Consider the following 18,660-nt stretch of genomic DNA (forward strand, 5'->3'; position numbering starts at 1 on the left):
TTTTGAAGGCATTTCAAAGTTTTTAAATTTGCAATTTTTTTCAGATCTCAGACTTTGAAATATTTCTCAGAAGACTCTCGGAAATCTTCTTGGGAAGTCTTCTAATGCATTTTATGCTAGAAGGCTTCCCATGAAGTTTTCAAGAAGTCTTATGAAGTTTTATCCCCAAAGTGGTACAAATTTTGCATATGTATTTTGTGTGTTTTATATATTAGATTCTAAAAAGTTATAGATTCAACCTAATGTGACTGTTTTGTTTATTATTTAAGCATAAAAAATATTTTTGAAGTTTTCTTTGTTTTAAAGCCATTTGAATGCTTTTAAATATGCAGAATTTTTAAATCTGAGTCAGACTTTGGAAAACTTCACAGGAGACTCTTAGAAGACTCTCGAAAGACTCTCGGAAGACTTCTTGGGAAGTCTTCTAATGCATTTTATGCTAGAAGACTTCCCACAAAGTCTTCAGGAAGTCTTCCGAAGTCTTATATCAAAAGTGGTAAAATTTTTGGATATCTATTTTGTGTGTTTCATATATTAGATTCTAAAATGTTATAGATTCATCCTAATGTAACTGTTTTGTTTATTATTTAAGCCTAAAAAAATATTTTTGAAGTTTTCTCTATTTTGAATCCATTTGAATGTTATTGAATATGCAAATTTTTCAGATCTAAGTTAGACTTTGGAAGACTTCTCAAAAGACTCTTAGAAGATTCTTGAAAGACTCTCGGAAGACTTCTTGGAAAGTCTTCCAATGTATTTTATGCTTGAAGACTTCCCACAAAGTCTTCAAAAAGTTTTCTGAAGTCTAATGCCCAAAGTGGTACACATGGATGATGTCAAGTAGAGTCCAAACTTATTTATGTTTAGGATTGATACCTAGCTTAATGTGTGATAGTTTTGTTTATGGTATGTTTTATGATTTGTATGTGTACTATTTTAGTTGTGAATTCTTTTGTAAGTTTGAAGAGATGTTAATCAAAAGGATTTCGTAAATATGTTTATGTTTTGCCAAAAGTACTTGATATTATTGAAGTCATTGATACAACATACCAAGAATTTTTTTTAACCATTCTACCCACTCAACTAAACAAAAAAAAAGAATCAAATTTACTAAAACTAAGAGAAAAAACTTCTCAAGAAAACTTAGTCAAATTCAGAAAAGATCAAAATTGAATTTTAGGTGAAAGATGAAATTTTAAATATCATGAAAGTTATAAAATTATATCTTATGATCTAAAAGACACATTAAGCCACATGCCTTAATATTTTTGAAGTTACTTAACACTTTTGAAAGTTAAAGAACATACCTTGAAGTTATTTAACCCTCTTGAAAATCTAACGTCCAAAAGTCTTAAGAAATCTTCTCGAATTAGCTAGAAACAGTAGTAAACATGAATATTTGAAATTTCATAATTATAACCAAATTAGTTATGAATTTCATAATTAACTACATGACGTATATGTTATGCATGATAACATCTTTCAACTTAATGGTGTTATATAGTTAACATCACGAGCTTAATTTTATTAATCCAAGAAGTGACGTGGACGTTGGAGACGTTAACTCCGTTTAATTCTCCTGTTGACCAATTAAAATCTGACCGACCTGACCGTAATTTAACTAAAGTATGACCCAATTCAGCCTAATAAAACAAAATGAAATCTTGCCACAAATTTTGAAATTGGCACAAATATTTTTAATAATATCGGGGACGTCGTCTCTCTGTCGTAACAAAGGGGAAAACTCGAAGAAATTAGGTTTTCAATTCAAATCAGTGAGAGATAAAGGAATTGTGAAATTGTGTGGGGTTATTGACCAAAATTTTGAGAGAGATGAGTTACTCGATTTCGGGGTCGATTAACTTCTCTCTCTATATTTTGGTCAATAACCCACACAGTTTCACCAATTTCCTTTCTCTCTCACTATTCGAATCAAAACACTAATTTTCCCCCTTTGTCATGACGGATCGAATTTTAGTTAAATTACAGTCGGGTGGGCCGGATTTTAATTTATCAAACATGAGAATTAAAAAGAGTTAATTTTCCAACGTCCATGTCACTCTTTGGATTAATGAAGTTAAGTTTGTAATGTTAACTACATAACATTACTAAGTTGGGAAATGTTGTCATGAATATCATTTACATTAGTTTAATATGCATGGCTTGTCATGTGGTGGTCAAGAATAAATGTTGAAAGGATAAACTGATTAACTGTAATAACTAAAAACTAAACAGATGTCAAAAATATAAGGTATGTACCAAATGTTCAATTACAAAGTATTTGGAATAAAAATGTTATAGTATTAATATCTTTTAATGTTTGTTAGATATTGTAATATATTTAGCTTGTATAAATGAAAGTAATTTTTGTAAGGATTAAAAATCACGGTTGCTGCAGTAGCATAATTAGAATAAATAATTTAACCTATAAATTTTAAAATTAAAATATGCTGGCGTAGAAAATACATCCATATAAGTTACTTAAATTAGAGAATTATTTTTAAGATAAAATGATACTGTTAACATAAACATTGATGACAAGGAAAATTGTTTAGCCGAGAACTATATATAAATATATGTGTTGAGATCTTATCTCCCCAAACATTTCATTTTCTGAAAGAACTCTTAGTTATAAAAGTAAAGCTTTACAAGTTTAGTAAAATGGATCCCAATATGATGATAGAAAAAGTATTAACAGACTCCGATCTGTCTGTAAATGGTTGGTTGATTTTACCAAAAAATAAGATGGAGAACATAGAAAAGAACATGGGATTTCCGATGCCCCGTAATGGTGTTCAAGTGAAAATTCTGGACAATGACAAATCCTATTGGGTAAACCTTAACAAACACAAATCTACTTATCATATCGGATCTGGGTGGAAAAAAATCAGAGATGACAGAGGTCTCAAAACAGGCGATATCATCCAGTTATATTGGAAATCTACCAAATTCCTTTTCTCTATGTGGTAAGTCTTATCTATCATTGGCTATACAGTTTCTTGGTAGATATATAATTACAAGTGTTTTGTATGTTAACTAATTATATTTTGGATGAGTTTTATATATGTATCATAAAATAAAACAGTCCCATGAGATTTGCATTGTAATCTAAATTATGTAATTTATATGACCCAAAAAGCCATATAAAAAACAAGTTATTATATAGTAGCTATAAATATATTTTACTTGCAGAAAATAAAATATATAGAGTAAATGTTAGTATTTATAGTAACTGTTTGAAATTTTGACAGCTCATCGCCTAAAGAAGAACAAGCATGTCAAAAAGGAGAGAGTAGCTCCTCTAATAAAACAATGGGAGAACGATAAATCATGCAAAATAAATGGTGTCAGATCAACATAACAAAGTTGAATGAAGAGTATAATAAACTTCATATAAGTATAAATAATAATTGCGATATAAATACAGTATTATAATAATGATTTCGATATAAATATAATTTACTACATATACTATGGGGTATAATGTATGCTAATTCATGTCAAGTATATTGAAACCAAAACTACAATCATAACTCAACGATCAAAAACTCAAGAACTCAAAGCTCAAACTCTTTATTGCTTTAGAAATCTTATCTCAGAAATTAAAACCCACAACTCATAAGTTGTACCACATCATGGAACTTCCTTATATATCTATTATAATTTTATAAACTCATTAAGTAAAACATAAGTGGATAACTCTAAAACACTTCTTCCTAATCCTAAACTCATTAGGATAACTTATGTTAGCTTCATGCTTAATTAACCATTCTTCCCCTTAAGATTGAAATCACCATTCTTCACTTTTTGAACTCCATAACTTATTTGGTGATAATTACGAGATTTTAAATATTCATGTTTACTGATGTTTTTAGCTAATTTGAGAATATTTCTTAAGAAGTCTAGACCAAATGTCCCAGTGGCACATCCCAGAATGACAGTTAGCGACTTTATAAATGGAAATGCAAAGGAATGGGACGAGGAAATGCTCGAGAACTTTGTTGCGTGAGAGGATATTCCATTGATTAAGAGTCTGGCCATAAACAGATTTTTACAAAGGGATACTTTTTGTTGGAGCTACACCAAGAGTGGTAGGTACAAAAGTCATGGTATTGGGTTGCAAGAGACATACTTAAGGAGCAGGAAGATGTTTCTTATACGTAGCCAAGCATTACGAAACTACAGGCCTTTCCCTGGAAGATAAATGCTCCTCAGAACATTCAGCATCTTATATGGCAACTAATCACAGGCCACGTTGCACTCACGAGGAATTTAAAACATTGTCATATGCGATGTGATAATATTTGCCGCGATGTGGGTTCCAGATGAGTCGTCAGTAACTCACACGATCTTTGAATGCCCACCGGCACTTCAAGCATGGGTACTAGCAGCCACTCTATCTCATACAAATATCTTCCCCGTTTCCAGCATATAGAAAAATATGAATTCTTTTTTAGCGAATGAATACTATCGAGGATCTGGAAATGGACAGGGATCCATATCCATGGATAATTTGGTACCTTTGAAAAGCGAGAAATGATAAGCTATTTAAAGGAATCGACAGAGACCCATTGGAGTTGATAAGATATTCTGAAGGAAAAGGTCAAGAATGGTTTACTGCTAATGCAGTAACCACAACTTCACAGCTTGAGACTATGATACCGCCTCAAGTCTTACGCTTATAGAGTATTTGCTTGGCCGATGGTTCTTGGACCTCTTCCATATACAGTGGATGTGGATAGACATGGATTGATGGTGATGGACGGACACAGATCATTGGTAGAAGAAATATAAGACAAATAGATATTCTATTGCATACAGAGTTAGAAGCGCTTCGATGGGCTGTGGATAACATGATGCATTATTCGACGTGTCAATGCTTTGTACAGATTGCAAAGAGGTAATAACAATGGTAAAGGATCTTGAGTCATGGCTGCTGAGCTTCTCAGTGGAGTAATTCAAGACTTCAAGAGCAGGATTAAAGAATTCAAGATCATCTATATCCCAAGTGGACATAACAGAATAGATCACTTAGGTAGGACAGTGAGATACTTTCATAGGAACATTTTGTTTTTGTTGGCTATTTTATTCTGATTTGATTATTCATACCAACTCAAGTATGAGTAATAGAATGTCTTTTTGTTGTAAAAAACAAGTTTAGTCATAAATTAAATATAATTTCTTATAGTATTATATTATCACAGAGGATAAAAGAGGTCATCCATAAAGTTATTGTTCTATTTATCACAGAGGACATTAACTAAAGGCGACTCACATAACTAAGCATCTTAACAGCTCATGATTTAAATATAATACCAAGCTTACGAAGTAAAGGTTCATATTCAAAGATTCTAAACTTCCTATGCATCAATGGCAGACCAAGGTACCTAATTGGCAGCTTTCCAAAACGATAATCATACCTTGCTATTTTGGTTGTCTCAGATTATTTTAGACCCACCAAGAATAGCTCAGATTTGTCTCTATTTACATGGAGACCAGGCCAGCCTGCAAGATAATCAAGCATTTCTGTGATGGCATGGAGAGAAGTATACCCACCATCAGAAAAAGATCATCACGTCATCAGAAAAACATCGAGTGTGATGACCCAGTTTCTAAAGCTTTTGGATCATACGTGATATACCCAGAATTAAACTTCGAATACAACAGATGAGAGAAAACCTCCATTGCCAACACAAAGAGGTACATAAATACCATTAACTGCAATTGAGAAGGTTGGTGGGGTTATGCATTCAGAAATCCAACTGATGTATGTTTTTGGAAAGTCTATAGCTCAAAGATTGGATAGAATGAAGTCCCATCTTATTGAGTTAAATAACTTTCTCAAATCCACTTTTAGCATTTCTCTCTTGGTTATATTTCTCATGTTGTACCCATGGACCATTTCAATAGTAAAGAGCACATTCTCAGCTAATAATCTTCCTTTTATAAAAGCAGAATGAAAAGGCGATATTACTTGAACCAGAATCTCTTGAAGTCTCTTAATCAACAGCTTGGAAATTACTTTGTAGAGAATATTAACGCAAGAAATGGGTTTGAACTCAGTATCCAGTTCCGCATTTTTGACCTTGGAGACTAATATCAATGATGTAGAATTCCACTATTTGAGCATAGAACCTGATTTGAAGAAATCAAGGATCGCGTCCGTTGCTTCAGAGCCGACAATACTCCAAGCGCCAGTGAAAAACTCTGCATAGTAGTTATCCGAGCCACTTGTTTTATTTCTTGCTAATGCTAAAAAGCATCCTTGATATCCTGCCTCGAGAAGTACTTTGTTAACGTATCTTTCTGGATTTCAGAACAATGATAAGGCATGAAAAGGGACAAATCTGCAGCATCTTACAAAGGAGGTGTCTGATTCTCAGCCATTATCTTGGTGAGTGTTGAAGAAAAAGGTCCAAGATCCATGACTGAGTTTCCACACGGCTATTGTTGTCGTCTATCAAGTAATGAATATGGTTAATCGATTTCCTCGTTGCATTAATGAGCCTGTGATAGCAAGCTGTATTGCTGTCACCCCATTGTATCTTAGTTATATGAGATATCTTGAACAGGAAAAACTCTTCAGTTTTTGCTAGAATCAATTAAGATTCATGCGCTTCTGCCTCAAGAGAGGTAGAATTAGAAAGTACTTTTCTGGAGATGAAGATGCTCATGTGCTTCCTGCTCAGGTGAATTTTGTTATTAAGCTCCAAACACAGACGCATGCTAAGCCACAAGACACCAACCCGTTCTAAACCATCAAAGGACAAGTAACTTTTTCCTTCTTCAGAACAAGGTATAACACCAACCATAAAAGATGGAAGATAATGAAAACAAAATTTCAAAGAAATACTATAAGAAATCCATCAGAAATTTTACTGTCAACTGTCATTATTTTATCGGCTAAGATTATTTTATCATTTAAAATTTACTTACTTGATCTATTTATATCAACAAATATTATTTATTATACCCTTTTAAGTATCTAACGCGTTGGGCCTGCTCTTGGTTCCGGTATATCAATTGGACTTCCTCTATGGATCTATGCCGCTGAATCGATTGTTTTTCATTGTCCTTCAGAGCTAGGGGTGGGCGTTTGGGTACCCGTTCGGGTACCCGTTCGGGTTCGGATCGGATATTTCATATTTTCGAGTATTTTGGTATAGAAGTATAGAACCCGTTCAGGTATTTCTACACTTTGGGTCGGGTTCGGATAATTTATGTTCGGGTTCGGATATTTCGGGTCGGGTTCAGATATTTAAAGTTTGAATAAAAATAAATAAAGTATTCACTGTTAAGTTTTTTGTATTTAAAATATACTTTAACTTAACTGGTTTTCTAATTTTTAATAGATTAAACTATTAATAGGTTTGGAGATAAGACTTTAAAAATAGAAAGATACTAATTTAGTCATGGTTTTGAAAATTTGGATGCAACTTTTGTTAACACAAGAAACAAGTGTTTGATATGTATTTTAAGTGAGTAGCAAATGATTTTGTCTTTTTTTGTAACACAAATTTCATTAAATAAAGTCTAAGGCACGATTACAACCGGAGCTATGCTCGACAGCAAGATGAACAACAAAAGTAGTAGAACAATATAACTTGGGATATAAGTGTTTCAAGGAGATACTTGCTCAAAGTAGAGAGATCTGCATATAATCTTCACTTGTATCCTTGAACCCACAACTCGAAAGGTGCTTCAAATAGCCTGAAACGACGTTGAAATACCCTGGGGAAAGGGTTCTAAAGAGGGGTGAGAAGCCGATTGAGGCTAAAGAACCCATCAAACAAATGAGATCAGCTCTAAAACCGATTATATTGACCCGGGAGATTAGGTGAATCTCAATTGACCCGGAAAGCAACATTATCGGCAAGCAAGATGGTGAGGCAATTGAACTTATTTTCTTCTCCAAAACCATTGTTGAATTTTGCACTGACCCGAACAGAATGGTTGGCATAGTCAGAGGAGTTGTCGGACGGAACCGTGGAATAGATACCATAGACGCCTACAATTGGAAATAGGATTCCAGTATAGCTGTAATGGATGAAAAACGATTGGACTTAAATTAAGTACAACATCACATTTTTGGGCGAGGTGAACCCTATATACTAAATCCAGACGACGGCGAGGTGAGACAATACTCTTGACTATTATCCATGGGGGAAGCGAACTGAGATCCAACTAAGAAAAAGAACTCCGATATTACCGTATTGGGATCCATAGTTCTCATCAAGACCTGAGCTAGACCACAAGTCCATTACAACACAATGAAAGCTCACATCAAAAGATCTGTTGGGATTAAGCTCAGAAACGGCGGCGGAGCTGCATAGTCCAGTTGGTGAGGGTTCGCTGGTGCGACGGTGAGGCTTCTGTTCTGGCCTTTCGTCTGAAGAAGACACAAATTGTCGCGGTGAAGAGAGGTCTCCTCGTTAGGGTTTGACACGAACCAGAGGAGAAACGCTAAACCGAGGAAGCGGAGGCTTAGTGGCGGTGGATAGCCGAGTAGATCCAGTGAGCATGCACTCAGATTGAGCAGATCCGGTGGTGACAAAGAGAGCAGCGAAATTGACAGAACAGACCGTCTCCGTCATGAGCGGCGAAGAAATGTGATTCTTTCCTGAAAAGCTTGCAGCGGGATTTGAAACCAGGAAACAGAGAACGGAGGTGATTGAAGAATTCAATGAGTTCAGAAACAGGATGAAGAGTCTCGAGGGATACTCTATCCGACTGCAGCTCCGTCGAGACACCATGGAGTCACGCCTCCAAGAAGAACGGAACACAGACAGCAGAAGAAAAAGGAGATAAAACACGAGACTGAAGAAGATAAATCGAAAATGTGACAATAGGTCCCGACGCCGGTGAGCACGAGCTCTTCCGGTGCCAGAGAAAAGTGGAGAACGAGTAACCTCGATAGTCGTGCTTGGAAAAAAAGCAGCTAGGACAAACTCGTTTTTGCTATGATTTTGTCTATAATTATATGTATATTGTCAGATTTTGAGCAATGTGCATCATTAATATAAATATTTTAAATAAAATAAGAGAAGTAACTTAAAAATATAGAATTAAGTATACATATGTACAGTTGTCTTCGGATATCCATTCGGGTTCGGATCAGAGGCAACCCAGAAGTTTAGAAAACATGGGGCACAAAATGTTATAAATAGTTAGTATAAGGATATCTAAAGTAAAAGTGTGGGGCACATAATGCAATAACAAATTAGATTAAAGATATTTAACAAATTTTGTACCAAAACACTTTAAAAAAAAATTAGAGTGGGGCTCATGCCACACCCTTTTCTTACCTCCGTCCGCCTCTGGTTCGGATATTACTCGTTCGGATTCGGATATTCAATCTCTCATAATTTAATACATGTTCGGGTATATTGCTATTTTGGTTCGGTTTTTTCGGATCGGGTTCGGATACTGGTTCGGGTATCTGATAAAATGCCCAGCATATCTTTTTTTTGTATTTAAAATACTGTGGAACGGTATCGTCTTTATTCGAACGTTGTCATCTCGAGCAAGATCTCAAATCTCTATTGTCATCGTCGTGGCCGCTACCACTATAGATTATATTTGTTCACTTACTTATTTCTGCGTGTCTCTTTTTTTCTTGCTTAACATTTGAGATGTCTTATTTTGTTTCACGTGGGTTAAAGGTTCTCATTTTTTGAAAGTTTATTTGGCCTCTAATATGCACGATCCTGGATTCCTGATCCGGGTGACAATAAATAGATTTTCTTACTAAAACAGTATTAAAGCCAAATACATCGTGAGAAGTTACTTTTGAATTATATGATTAATCAATAAACGGTTTACTCAATTCACTTTCATTAGTGCGTACGTAGTTGTATTAGAAAATTAACCTCGCGCGACACGCTAGGTTTAATAGTATATATATTGAAACTTGTTAAAAACTAAATTTGCAATATAAATACAGTGAACCGGTCCACGAACTTAAGCACAAAGCAATCTTCATCTCTCTCTATCTCTCTTCCTCCATGGCGAGCAACTGTAATTTAGTGAGTGTTCTAGGGCTACTTTTAGTACTGACACTGATGCACAACCCGGTCACTGTCGCCGGACAAAGAAACTCGGGTGCCGCCTTGTTCACGTTCGGTGACTCCAACTTTGACGCTGGGAACAAACAGACTCTCACCAAAACTAACGTTGCACAGAGTTTCTGGCCGTACGGAAAATCTCGAGATGATCCCAACGGCAAATTCTCCGACGGTTTCATCGCTCCAGACTTCTTAGGTACCATTTTTTTGAATGACTAAAAGTTTCTGGTACGAATACCCATACATCTTTCCATCTTTCTAGGTAACATTTTTTCGCCAGTTATCTTCGAAACTCGTACACAAAGAGTAGATGCACCATTTAATACGTTAACTAGATTTTGACCCGCGCTTCGAAAACGCGGGTTTTCTGTAGATTATAAACAAAGTTTGATATGAATTAATATTTTGAAAGTATTGTTAGTAAATTGTATTATAACAAAGTAGAGTATTTGTTTTAAATTATGCAATTTATGAATTAGATTATTTAATATTTTATAATTTATATGTATGTTTTTACGCAACTCTCTCTTAAATTTGGACATTTATCTGGATCCAAAAACCGACCAGGAAATACAGACTTGATTTGGATCCATAGATAAATACATGTTCGGTATTTATTGGATCCACGTTCTTGGTTCAAGTCCACATCCTACTCGAGACCCTATCAGATATTCTAAGTGCCCGAAATGTTATGTGCATATTAGGTATTTTTGGATATTTCAACTATGTTTTCGATATTACTATATCCTCTTAAGTTTCATGTTCTGGTTTTCGGTTATAATTTTAGTTTTTAGGTAAATTTTAAAATTTCTTAAAATATAATATTTTGGGTATCTGGATTAAACTTTGGGTATTTTTCGGTTTTTCGGGTAAAATATTCGGGTCTTTTCGGCTATTTGAATATTATCGGGTATTTTTTATATTTTTCGAGTTTTGGATTTTTCTGGGATTTCGAGTACTTCGAGTCTTTTGGGTTCTAAACCAGAATCGACCCGGACCTGCTATGTACCCAAAATTTACATGTATTTTTGTAAGTATTTGAATTATGGACCCAAACCAACCCAACCTTGGAAGGAATTGACCCAAACTCAGATAGAAAATTTTCAGATATTTAGTTGAGTTATAATATTTAGGATTTAACGGACCCGACCAGAAAAAAACCCGACTCTTATCCGATCCGAAGACTCGAATGCCAATTCCTATTCTACTTATTTATTTTGTTCAATTAGTAAGACTTAAGACTTAATTGGCAGATTTTAAGCTAATTTAATAGTATATATTTTCAGGACTTTTTTTAAAAAAATTATATTGAATAACAATTTTTATTATAGATATTTTTTATAAAAAATAATTAAACGTAAATATAAATAATTTTATTTTAAAAAATAATTTGGTGAAGTGTTTTTATCAAATTTGATTTTGTAAATATTTAGAATTATATAATATTAGATGACATTTTATAATATGTTGTATGATATATGCTTTCGTTTTAATAATTGATATCTAAATATTATATATCCATCATTGAGCATAATATATTTATGTAAGGAGAAAAATTATTGGAAAAGAATGAGAAATAATAATAAGATTTATTTAAAATATTTAAATTATTTATAGTTATAGTAGTAAATGGTAGGATAAAAATATAAAGAGTTATATATAGTTGCAACAACTTTTTTATAATAGATTTTTAAAATGATTTTCTTTTCATAATATAAATTTTCAAAATCGCATCTATAATATTTTTTTAACAAAAATGTTCTAACAATATATTTAGAATATGATGTGTAAGCTTTGTAGATAAATATATTAGAAGTGTTAGTCAAGGAAAAGCTACGATGTATAAGGTTTGTAGATAAATATTTCAGAAAGGTCATCTTATTCAAAAAAAATGATAGAGTGAAGCCTTTGATAAAAAAAATGATTGAATGAAATGCTGTAAAGTTGGTGGCACCAAGGAACAATATAGTTTTGGTATTTAAATTCATCAGTCACTTTTTGCTTATAGATTCATGAGAATGATATTTTAGTTAAGTTGAGTAATAATTAAGAACATTGATTGTTTTATAGTTAAATAAATGTAAGATAATTGATTATTGTATAGTTAGAGAAATATAAGGTAAGACCAATAAAATAGTTAAGTTTAATAAAAGGGTCCAACAACTTTTCATAGGTAGATTTTTTTAGACTCCTTCCCTTTTAATAGTATAGATTAATACTTATTCCGTTCAAAATAATGTGTATTATAGCTAGAGTTTTCACGCTTATTAAAAAACACGTAAAATTTTGACAAATGCATTATTTTCCTTGTTTACCTATTTGCTACTCTCTCCGTTCTTTAATGATAGATTTTTTTAGAAAAAAGTTTGTTTCAGAAAGATGTATTTTTGTGTTTTCTATGAAAAATTGTAAACTTCAAGAAATTAATTGAGTTTATTGAATTACTATTGGTTAAAAGTTATTGAAAATTGATAATTACAAAAAACGATACATTTATTATGGTAGTTTAATGTATTTTTTTAATATGTGTGAAAATACTAAAAAGTCTATTTTTGTGAAACGGATGAAGTATAATTTTTAATCAATCAAAGATCAGTAAATACAATTAATGTCTTTGAAATTTATAATTTACCATTATTACATATAATGAAAAGGTAAAATATCAATCTGTTAGAATTTTTATCTTTTTCTAAAACATCAATCATTCTGGAACTGAGGAAGTAATTATTAATCAAATAGTGTTGCTATATTAGTTACTCAACCAAAAAATAATTAACCAGAAATATATGAAAAATCTTTAAAAACACAGCAAAATTCATGGGGATTCCGATCGAGATCCCACCAGCACTTGTACCGAACGTCAATGTCTCACGTGGAGCTAGTTTTGCCGTCGCTGATGCTACTCTTCTTGGAGCTCCGGTGGAATCTGTAAGTCCATATAATATCTTACATATTATATGTCTATTAACTCACATTGAATTGATATCTTTTACAAGATCATTCGAGATATATTCTTACATCAGTCTTCTTACCCCCATTATTAAAAGCCGTCTTGTTTTATTCATCATCACATATAAAGACTTGCTTAAAATCAATAATCTTTTTTGTTTTAACAGCAATAATAATATAGATTTTTTTTTTCTTTCTGATTTAGTTGACTTTGAGTCAACAAGTGAGGAAATTCAATCAAATGAAAGCAAACTGGAATGATGACTTCATCAAAAAGTCCGCGTTTTTGATATACATTGGTGCAAATGATTACTTGAATTTCTCCAAGAACAACCCTAACGCCGATGCATCTGCCCAACAAGCTTTTGTAACTTCCGTGACCAACAAGTTAAAGAACGATATCAGCTTGCTGTATTCATCAGGAGCTAGTAAGTTCGTGATCCAAACCCTAGCACCATTGGGTTGCTTACCAATCGTCAGACAAGAATACAACACCGGGATGGAAAAATGCCATGAACCTCTCAACGATTTGGCTAAACAACATAATGAGAAAATCGGACCGATGTTGAACGAAATGGCTAGAACCACTCCTGGTTTCCAGTTCACCGTCTTCGATTTCTATGATGCCATTATTCGTAGGACGCAGAAACCCTCAAGCTACCGTGAGTTGGTTAATTACAACTTAATTTCAAGCTTTGATATTATGTGAATACTCATATATAAAACCGTTACAATTGGTTATTACTAGGGTTTTTCATGACGAACTCATCGTGCTGCGGAATTGGGACACACGATGCTTATGGTTGCGGTCTACCTAACGTGCATGTGAGGCTATGCGAGTACCAACGATCTTACTTATTCTTTGATGGGCGTCACAATACCGAGAAGGCACAAGAGATGTTTGCTCATCTTCTTATTGGAGCCGACAAAAATGTGATCCAGCCAATGAACGTCCGTGAGCTCGTAGTTTACCCAGTCGATGAACCTATGACTGAGGTTTGGGTGCCTACAACGTCAGCCACTGTCCAGGCCAGGGAGTCTAGGTCATCTAGCCATGGTTACGAGTCCTACTGAGTCAGTGCAAATCAAAATCTTGTGGTCAATCTGGTTTTCACAAGGGCCACGAGTTAATTTATATCCGTATCACAATCATATAATGATGTTTTAGTTTGCGATGTTTTCATTTCATCTATAATAAAAGATTGATCTTTGCAATTCATATTCTGTATTGGATTGATTCGAAAGTCTATCACGGTTTCAGCTGTTCCTGCTCTCATTTTCAAATCCTTTTTCACTAGTAATTGACATCAATGTTACTAAACTAAAATGTTACTTCCACTTTATAGTTTTAGCTACGAGACCAATCTTTAGAAACGTTGTAAAGCTAACACTTAATTTTAATGGTAACCAAGTGGTAGTATAGTGATAATCTCTTGGGATTTGGTGTATAAATATATCAGTCCACCCCTTGTATTAGTGAGAAGACATTCCGAATTCGGATCAGACAGTATTGTAGCCCGTCCACTATGTATCACAATATCAACAAAAAAAAATTTAATGGTATATACAATTTAGAAAAAAAATAAAAGTTGTGTGCCAATAAATCCGGCTCATTTAGTATTTGCGTAATAATATATATTCTCTCCGTATGATAGTGCACAAAAAAAATATTCTCTCGGTATGATAAATAGTGTTACTTTGGTATTTTTTACATATATTAAGAAAACATGTATATGCTATGTTCTTTATAATTATAGGTGTCTGCCCATGAATTCATAGATATAATATTGCGTGAAAATATATAATATGCAATACCATAAATTTTGAATAGTAATAAAATTAAAAAAGATAATTTTTAACTCAAAATAGTTTGACAATCTAAAATTTAAGTATTGTATTTTTAGAAACATTTGATTTTTAATGATAATTTAACAATATTAATCGAAGTCACTAAAAAAAGTATTTTACATGATTTTGATGAAATGATTAACAAACTCGTGATCAGTGAACCAAAAAATAGCTTCAGCCTTCATGCATGCACTATCTTCTAGCATTTCAATAGAAACCTTTTTATTTAAAAATAAAAAGCTTAGACAAGATATATAGTATTATCATCTTTATTTTCATATACATTGGTGATTCTAATTAAGTTCAAATAAAGCTTTGAGATTATAAGGCCCAGTAACATTAGGCGGACCACTCCAAATCAGCTCTGCGAATTGACGATGAGCCTTCTCTGTCAAGTGAGCTGAATCGAAAAACAAATAATTGGTAACGTCTTCGCATAGCTCGTAACTTAGTCCCGTTTGGTTGATTCCACAAGTAGGCATTCCTCTCAATGGTCCGCTTCCACAACATGCTTTGTTCCCTTCCTTAAACCCTTCAAAACAAACAAACAGAACTTTTACAATTCTACTAAAGATTTAATCTCTTACATATATGTAATAACCAGGTTGTTCTAGTTACCGTATTTAGAAGGATTGTTGATTCTATCCAATAAGGAAGTGCGATAGTCGTGAAGGGCATATTTGAATCCGGATAGTTCACGTTGTAGCCGCCTTAAACCATCTGGAAACTTCTTGTTGTGCAAATCTATCAGCTCAGTGACTGGTTTGTTACAAGATCCTATGTTTGCTGTGTCTAAGATCGATGCGGCTGGTGCACAATCGTAGGCTCCCACATTCAAGAATCCAAACTTCCTCCCTCCCATTTTATACACTTCCTGAGAACAATATATATCTCATTTTCTAGACCAAAAATAATAAACTTGAGATCAGTTTTCGATTTTAGGTTTACCTCAACCACGGATGTTGTATTACCTATAATCAAATCAACTAGTTTCTGTTTGGCATTGAGGTTCACAAGTGAAGAGGTTTGAAATAAGGCATAAAATAAGTCGTTGCCTCCGATATTAAAAAGATAAACAGCTCTTGAGAAAATCCTTTTGGTCTCAGCTTCTCCTAATGCAGATCGCACCCTCCTTTTAACGGTTTTGAAGCTTTTTAACTGCGTTCCCAAATCAATCACCTTTAAAAGAGAGAGAGTACATTAGCCAAACAACTATATCATTAGTTATCAAGTTACAAAAAAAACTAAATCAATAGTTATGTAATATTTTTTTTTTAAATATGTAGTATAACTAACTATCGGTTAGGGTGCCGATTTAACAGAGCCAAAAAATGTTTTGTTTTTGGTTCTTGTTCGGTTATAAGTTTTGAACCGATCGACACATTACTAAAATTAATTTCGTTATCAGTTGGTATGATTATCTTGTTTCCTATTTTTCTTATTTTTTTTGTTTCAGACTAAACCAATTTATATGAAAATTTTAATTTGAATTAACCGAACTAATATCAACTTATAATAATTAATATTATTAACCAAAATATCAAAAACTTTAGTTCAGTTTGGTAAAAATTGAAAAGGCAAATTAACTAAGACTACTTATCAAAAAAAATTTAAACTAAAACCTAACGTACCGACTTGGATTAACCGATATAACAGACCGACATCAGTTATGTAATAATATTGTTTTTATTACAAAAAAATAATATTGTTTTTCTGAAGAAAAAAAAAATAATATTGTTTTTTTGAAGAAAAATAATTTTGTTTTTTTGAAGAAAAATAATTTTGTTTTTTTGAAGAAAAATAATTTTGTTATAGATTGAAGAGATGGAAGAGTAAAAAAGAAATGATGATGAAATTTACCTGTCCGGAAAAGGATTCCACCAAAGCTCCGGCACCTGCAGAAGCAAAACTAACTCCATAGGTAAACTGACTGTTACTGTTTCTTGGTTGTAGATTTGGTGGGATCAACGGTAACCACGCCTTCTCAGCTGTCACGTTAGAGACCAGTTAGTTGAATAAAAAAGTGAGGTTTAATTAGTTTTTTATTAAAGATATGATTCTTACCGATGAAGTCGGGAATCAAACGTCCATCGGAGACTCTTCCGGTGGGAAACTTGAAAAAGGTTTGACCGTATGGAAAAAAATTGGCTCGGTTGGTAATATTGATGTAGTTGTTGTTTCCTGGATCGAACAGAGAATCTCCGAACACGAACAAAGCAGCTTGGTTTGTGACGAGTTTGCCATTATTCTCTGTGCAGTTGATTGAGCTTATCGATAAAATTATTGTGTGGACGAACAAGATGATGGAGACTAACCGACACTTCTCCATCCCTTATATATTAATTGAGGAACATTTGAAAAGATGTAACCTTAATTTTGTATTAATTAAAAAAGGCCCCAATGCATAGGTGTCACTCAATTAGGTAGTCAATTACATTCAATTGAAAAATAAGTAGGTCCACATTCGATTTTTATATGTTGTTAGATATATAAGTTGGTCAAACTATATGATATAATGATATGATATGATATTTTCTTTCCTTAAATAAAACCTACGGAATTACCATAAATGACTAATATATATATGACAATTAATGAGTTTAATAATAAAGATTTGATAGCAATGTATATCTCCTCCATCATTTTTTGTTTAATTTTATATTATTAAAATAAATTAAACAATCAAATTAGCTATAAAAAGAAAATTTAGATTTTTTCGTATATGTTATATTTTGAATTTTTAAAAACGATAATAAATGACTAAAACTATTAAAATTATTATGTTAAAAATTAATGATCAATGGTTTAACATTTTTATTATAAGAAGATACACATGATTTTAAAACCATATGAGTAAAAAATATCATTTAATAATAAAATAAATATATATATATATTAAACACTATATACCATAAGATTACATAAATATTTTAATATTAAAACTTTCAATGAATTTTCAAGAACATTTATAAATTATAAACTTATTATAGATTTCAGATTGAAAATTTTGTTATCGATGATTTAAATATTTTGTTATAAAACGATATGAACGATCATAGAACCGTATGATTATAAATTCTTATTTAATAAATAACTATACAAAATATACTATTCCTAGAAAAATAGGTTGGTCTATCTTAACTTATATTACACTTTTTATTAAACTAACTATCGAATTGATAAATAACGTACCAAAAAATGTTTTGCACTTTCCTTAAATAAAAGCTACGAAATTACCTAATATGATTAACGTATATGTGAAAATTAATTATAATGAATAATAAATATTTGATAACAATTTTTGTATCTTAGTTCTTTTTTTTAATTTTATATTATTAAAATATATTTAAAAATCACATTAAATATATAATAAAAACATTTATAATTTTTCTTATATGTTATATTTTGAATTTTTCAAAACGTCTATAAATTATTAGAAATTTGAAGATCCCCACTCTGAAAATTTTTTGATCAATAGATTTCTTTTTTGTCATAATAAGTTACAAATGATCATAAAATTGTATTAATATGAACTTTTATTTAATATTATAAGAAGATACACATTATTTTAAAACCATATGAGTAAAAAATATCATTTAATAATAAAACATATATATTTATATATATATATAGATTATACTATATACCATAAGATTACATAAATATTTTAATATTAAAACTTTCAATGAATTTTCAAAAACATTTATAAATTATAAACTTATTAAAGATTTCACATTGAAAATTTTGTTATCGATGATTTAAATATTCAGTTATAAAATGATATGAATGATCATAGAAC

The 18,660-nt window shown here is 32.1% G+C and overlaps 2 protein-coding genes across 3 annotated transcripts; one reads left to right on the forward strand and one right to left on the reverse strand.

Moving 5' to 3' along the window:
- The first annotated feature begins 844 nt into the window (after positions 1 to 844).
- LOC103832741 (inactive GDSL esterase/lipase-like protein 23) lies at positions 845 to 14,276 on the forward strand. The gene is made up of 5 exons (XM_009108808.2): positions 845 to 2,966; positions 3,252 to 10,260; positions 12,874 to 12,992; positions 13,219 to 13,675; positions 13,762 to 14,276. The coding sequence occupies exons 2-5, from the start codon at positions 10,005 to 10,007 to the stop codon at positions 14,085 to 14,087; spliced, it is 1,158 nt and encodes a 385-aa protein (XP_009107056.1). The 5' UTR covers positions 845 to 2,966; positions 3,252 to 10,004; the 3' UTR covers positions 14,088 to 14,276.
- Positions 14,277 to 15,061: 785 nt separating this feature from the next.
- Positions 15,062 to 17,208, reverse strand: LOC103832739 (GDSL esterase/lipase 3). 2 transcript variants are annotated; one of them, XM_033291140.1, is made up of 5 exons: positions 16,926 to 17,208; positions 16,722 to 16,849; positions 15,810 to 16,019; positions 15,480 to 15,735; positions 15,062 to 15,393 (listed from the first exon to the last, which is right to left on the reverse strand). In XM_033291140.1, the coding sequence occupies exons 1-5, from the start codon at positions 17,188 to 17,190 to the stop codon at positions 15,155 to 15,157; spliced, it is 1,098 nt and encodes a 365-aa protein (XP_033147031.1). In that variant the 5' UTR covers positions 17,191 to 17,208; the 3' UTR covers positions 15,062 to 15,154. The 2 variants fall into 2 exon arrangements, with proteins under 2 accessions (XP_033147031.1, XP_009107055.1); XM_009108807.3 differs by having other exon boundaries at positions 15,810 to 16,040; positions 16,926 to 17,207.
- Between the last annotated feature and the right edge of the window lie 1,452 nt (positions 17,209 to 18,660).

The sequence above is a fragment of the Brassica rapa genome, chromosome A05, assembly GCF_000309985.2.
Source record: "Brassica rapa cultivar Chiifu-401-42 chromosome A05, CAAS_Brap_v3.01, whole genome shotgun sequence".
In the NCBI taxonomy this organism is placed as follows: domain Eukaryota; kingdom Viridiplantae; phylum Streptophyta; class Magnoliopsida; order Brassicales; family Brassicaceae; genus Brassica; species Brassica rapa.

Coding starts and splice junctions, on each gene's coding strand:
- LOC103832741 (XM_009108808.2), top strand. CDS start 10,005: ATGGCGAGCAACTGTAATTTAGTGAGTGTTCTAGGGCTACTTTTAGTA. Junction 10,261..12,873: donor CATCGCTCCAGACTTCTTAG/GTACCATTTTTT, acceptor TTAAAAACACAG/CAAAATTCATGGGGATTCCG. Junction 13,676..13,761: donor GCAGAAACCCTCAAGCTACC/GTGAGTTGGTTA, acceptor GGTTATTACTAG/GGTTTTTCATGACGAACTCA.
- LOC103832739 (XM_009108807.3), bottom strand. CDS start 17,190: ATGGAGAAGTGTCGGTTAGTCTCCATCATCTTGTTCGTCCACACAATA. Junction 16,041..16,721: donor TGGAATCCTTTTCCGGACAG/GTAAATTTCATC, acceptor TCTCTTTTAAAG/GTGATTGATTTGGGAACGCA. Junction 15,736..15,809: donor ATACAACATCCGTGGTTGAG/GTAAACCTAAAA, acceptor TATTGTTCTCAG/GAAGTGTATAAAATGGGAGG.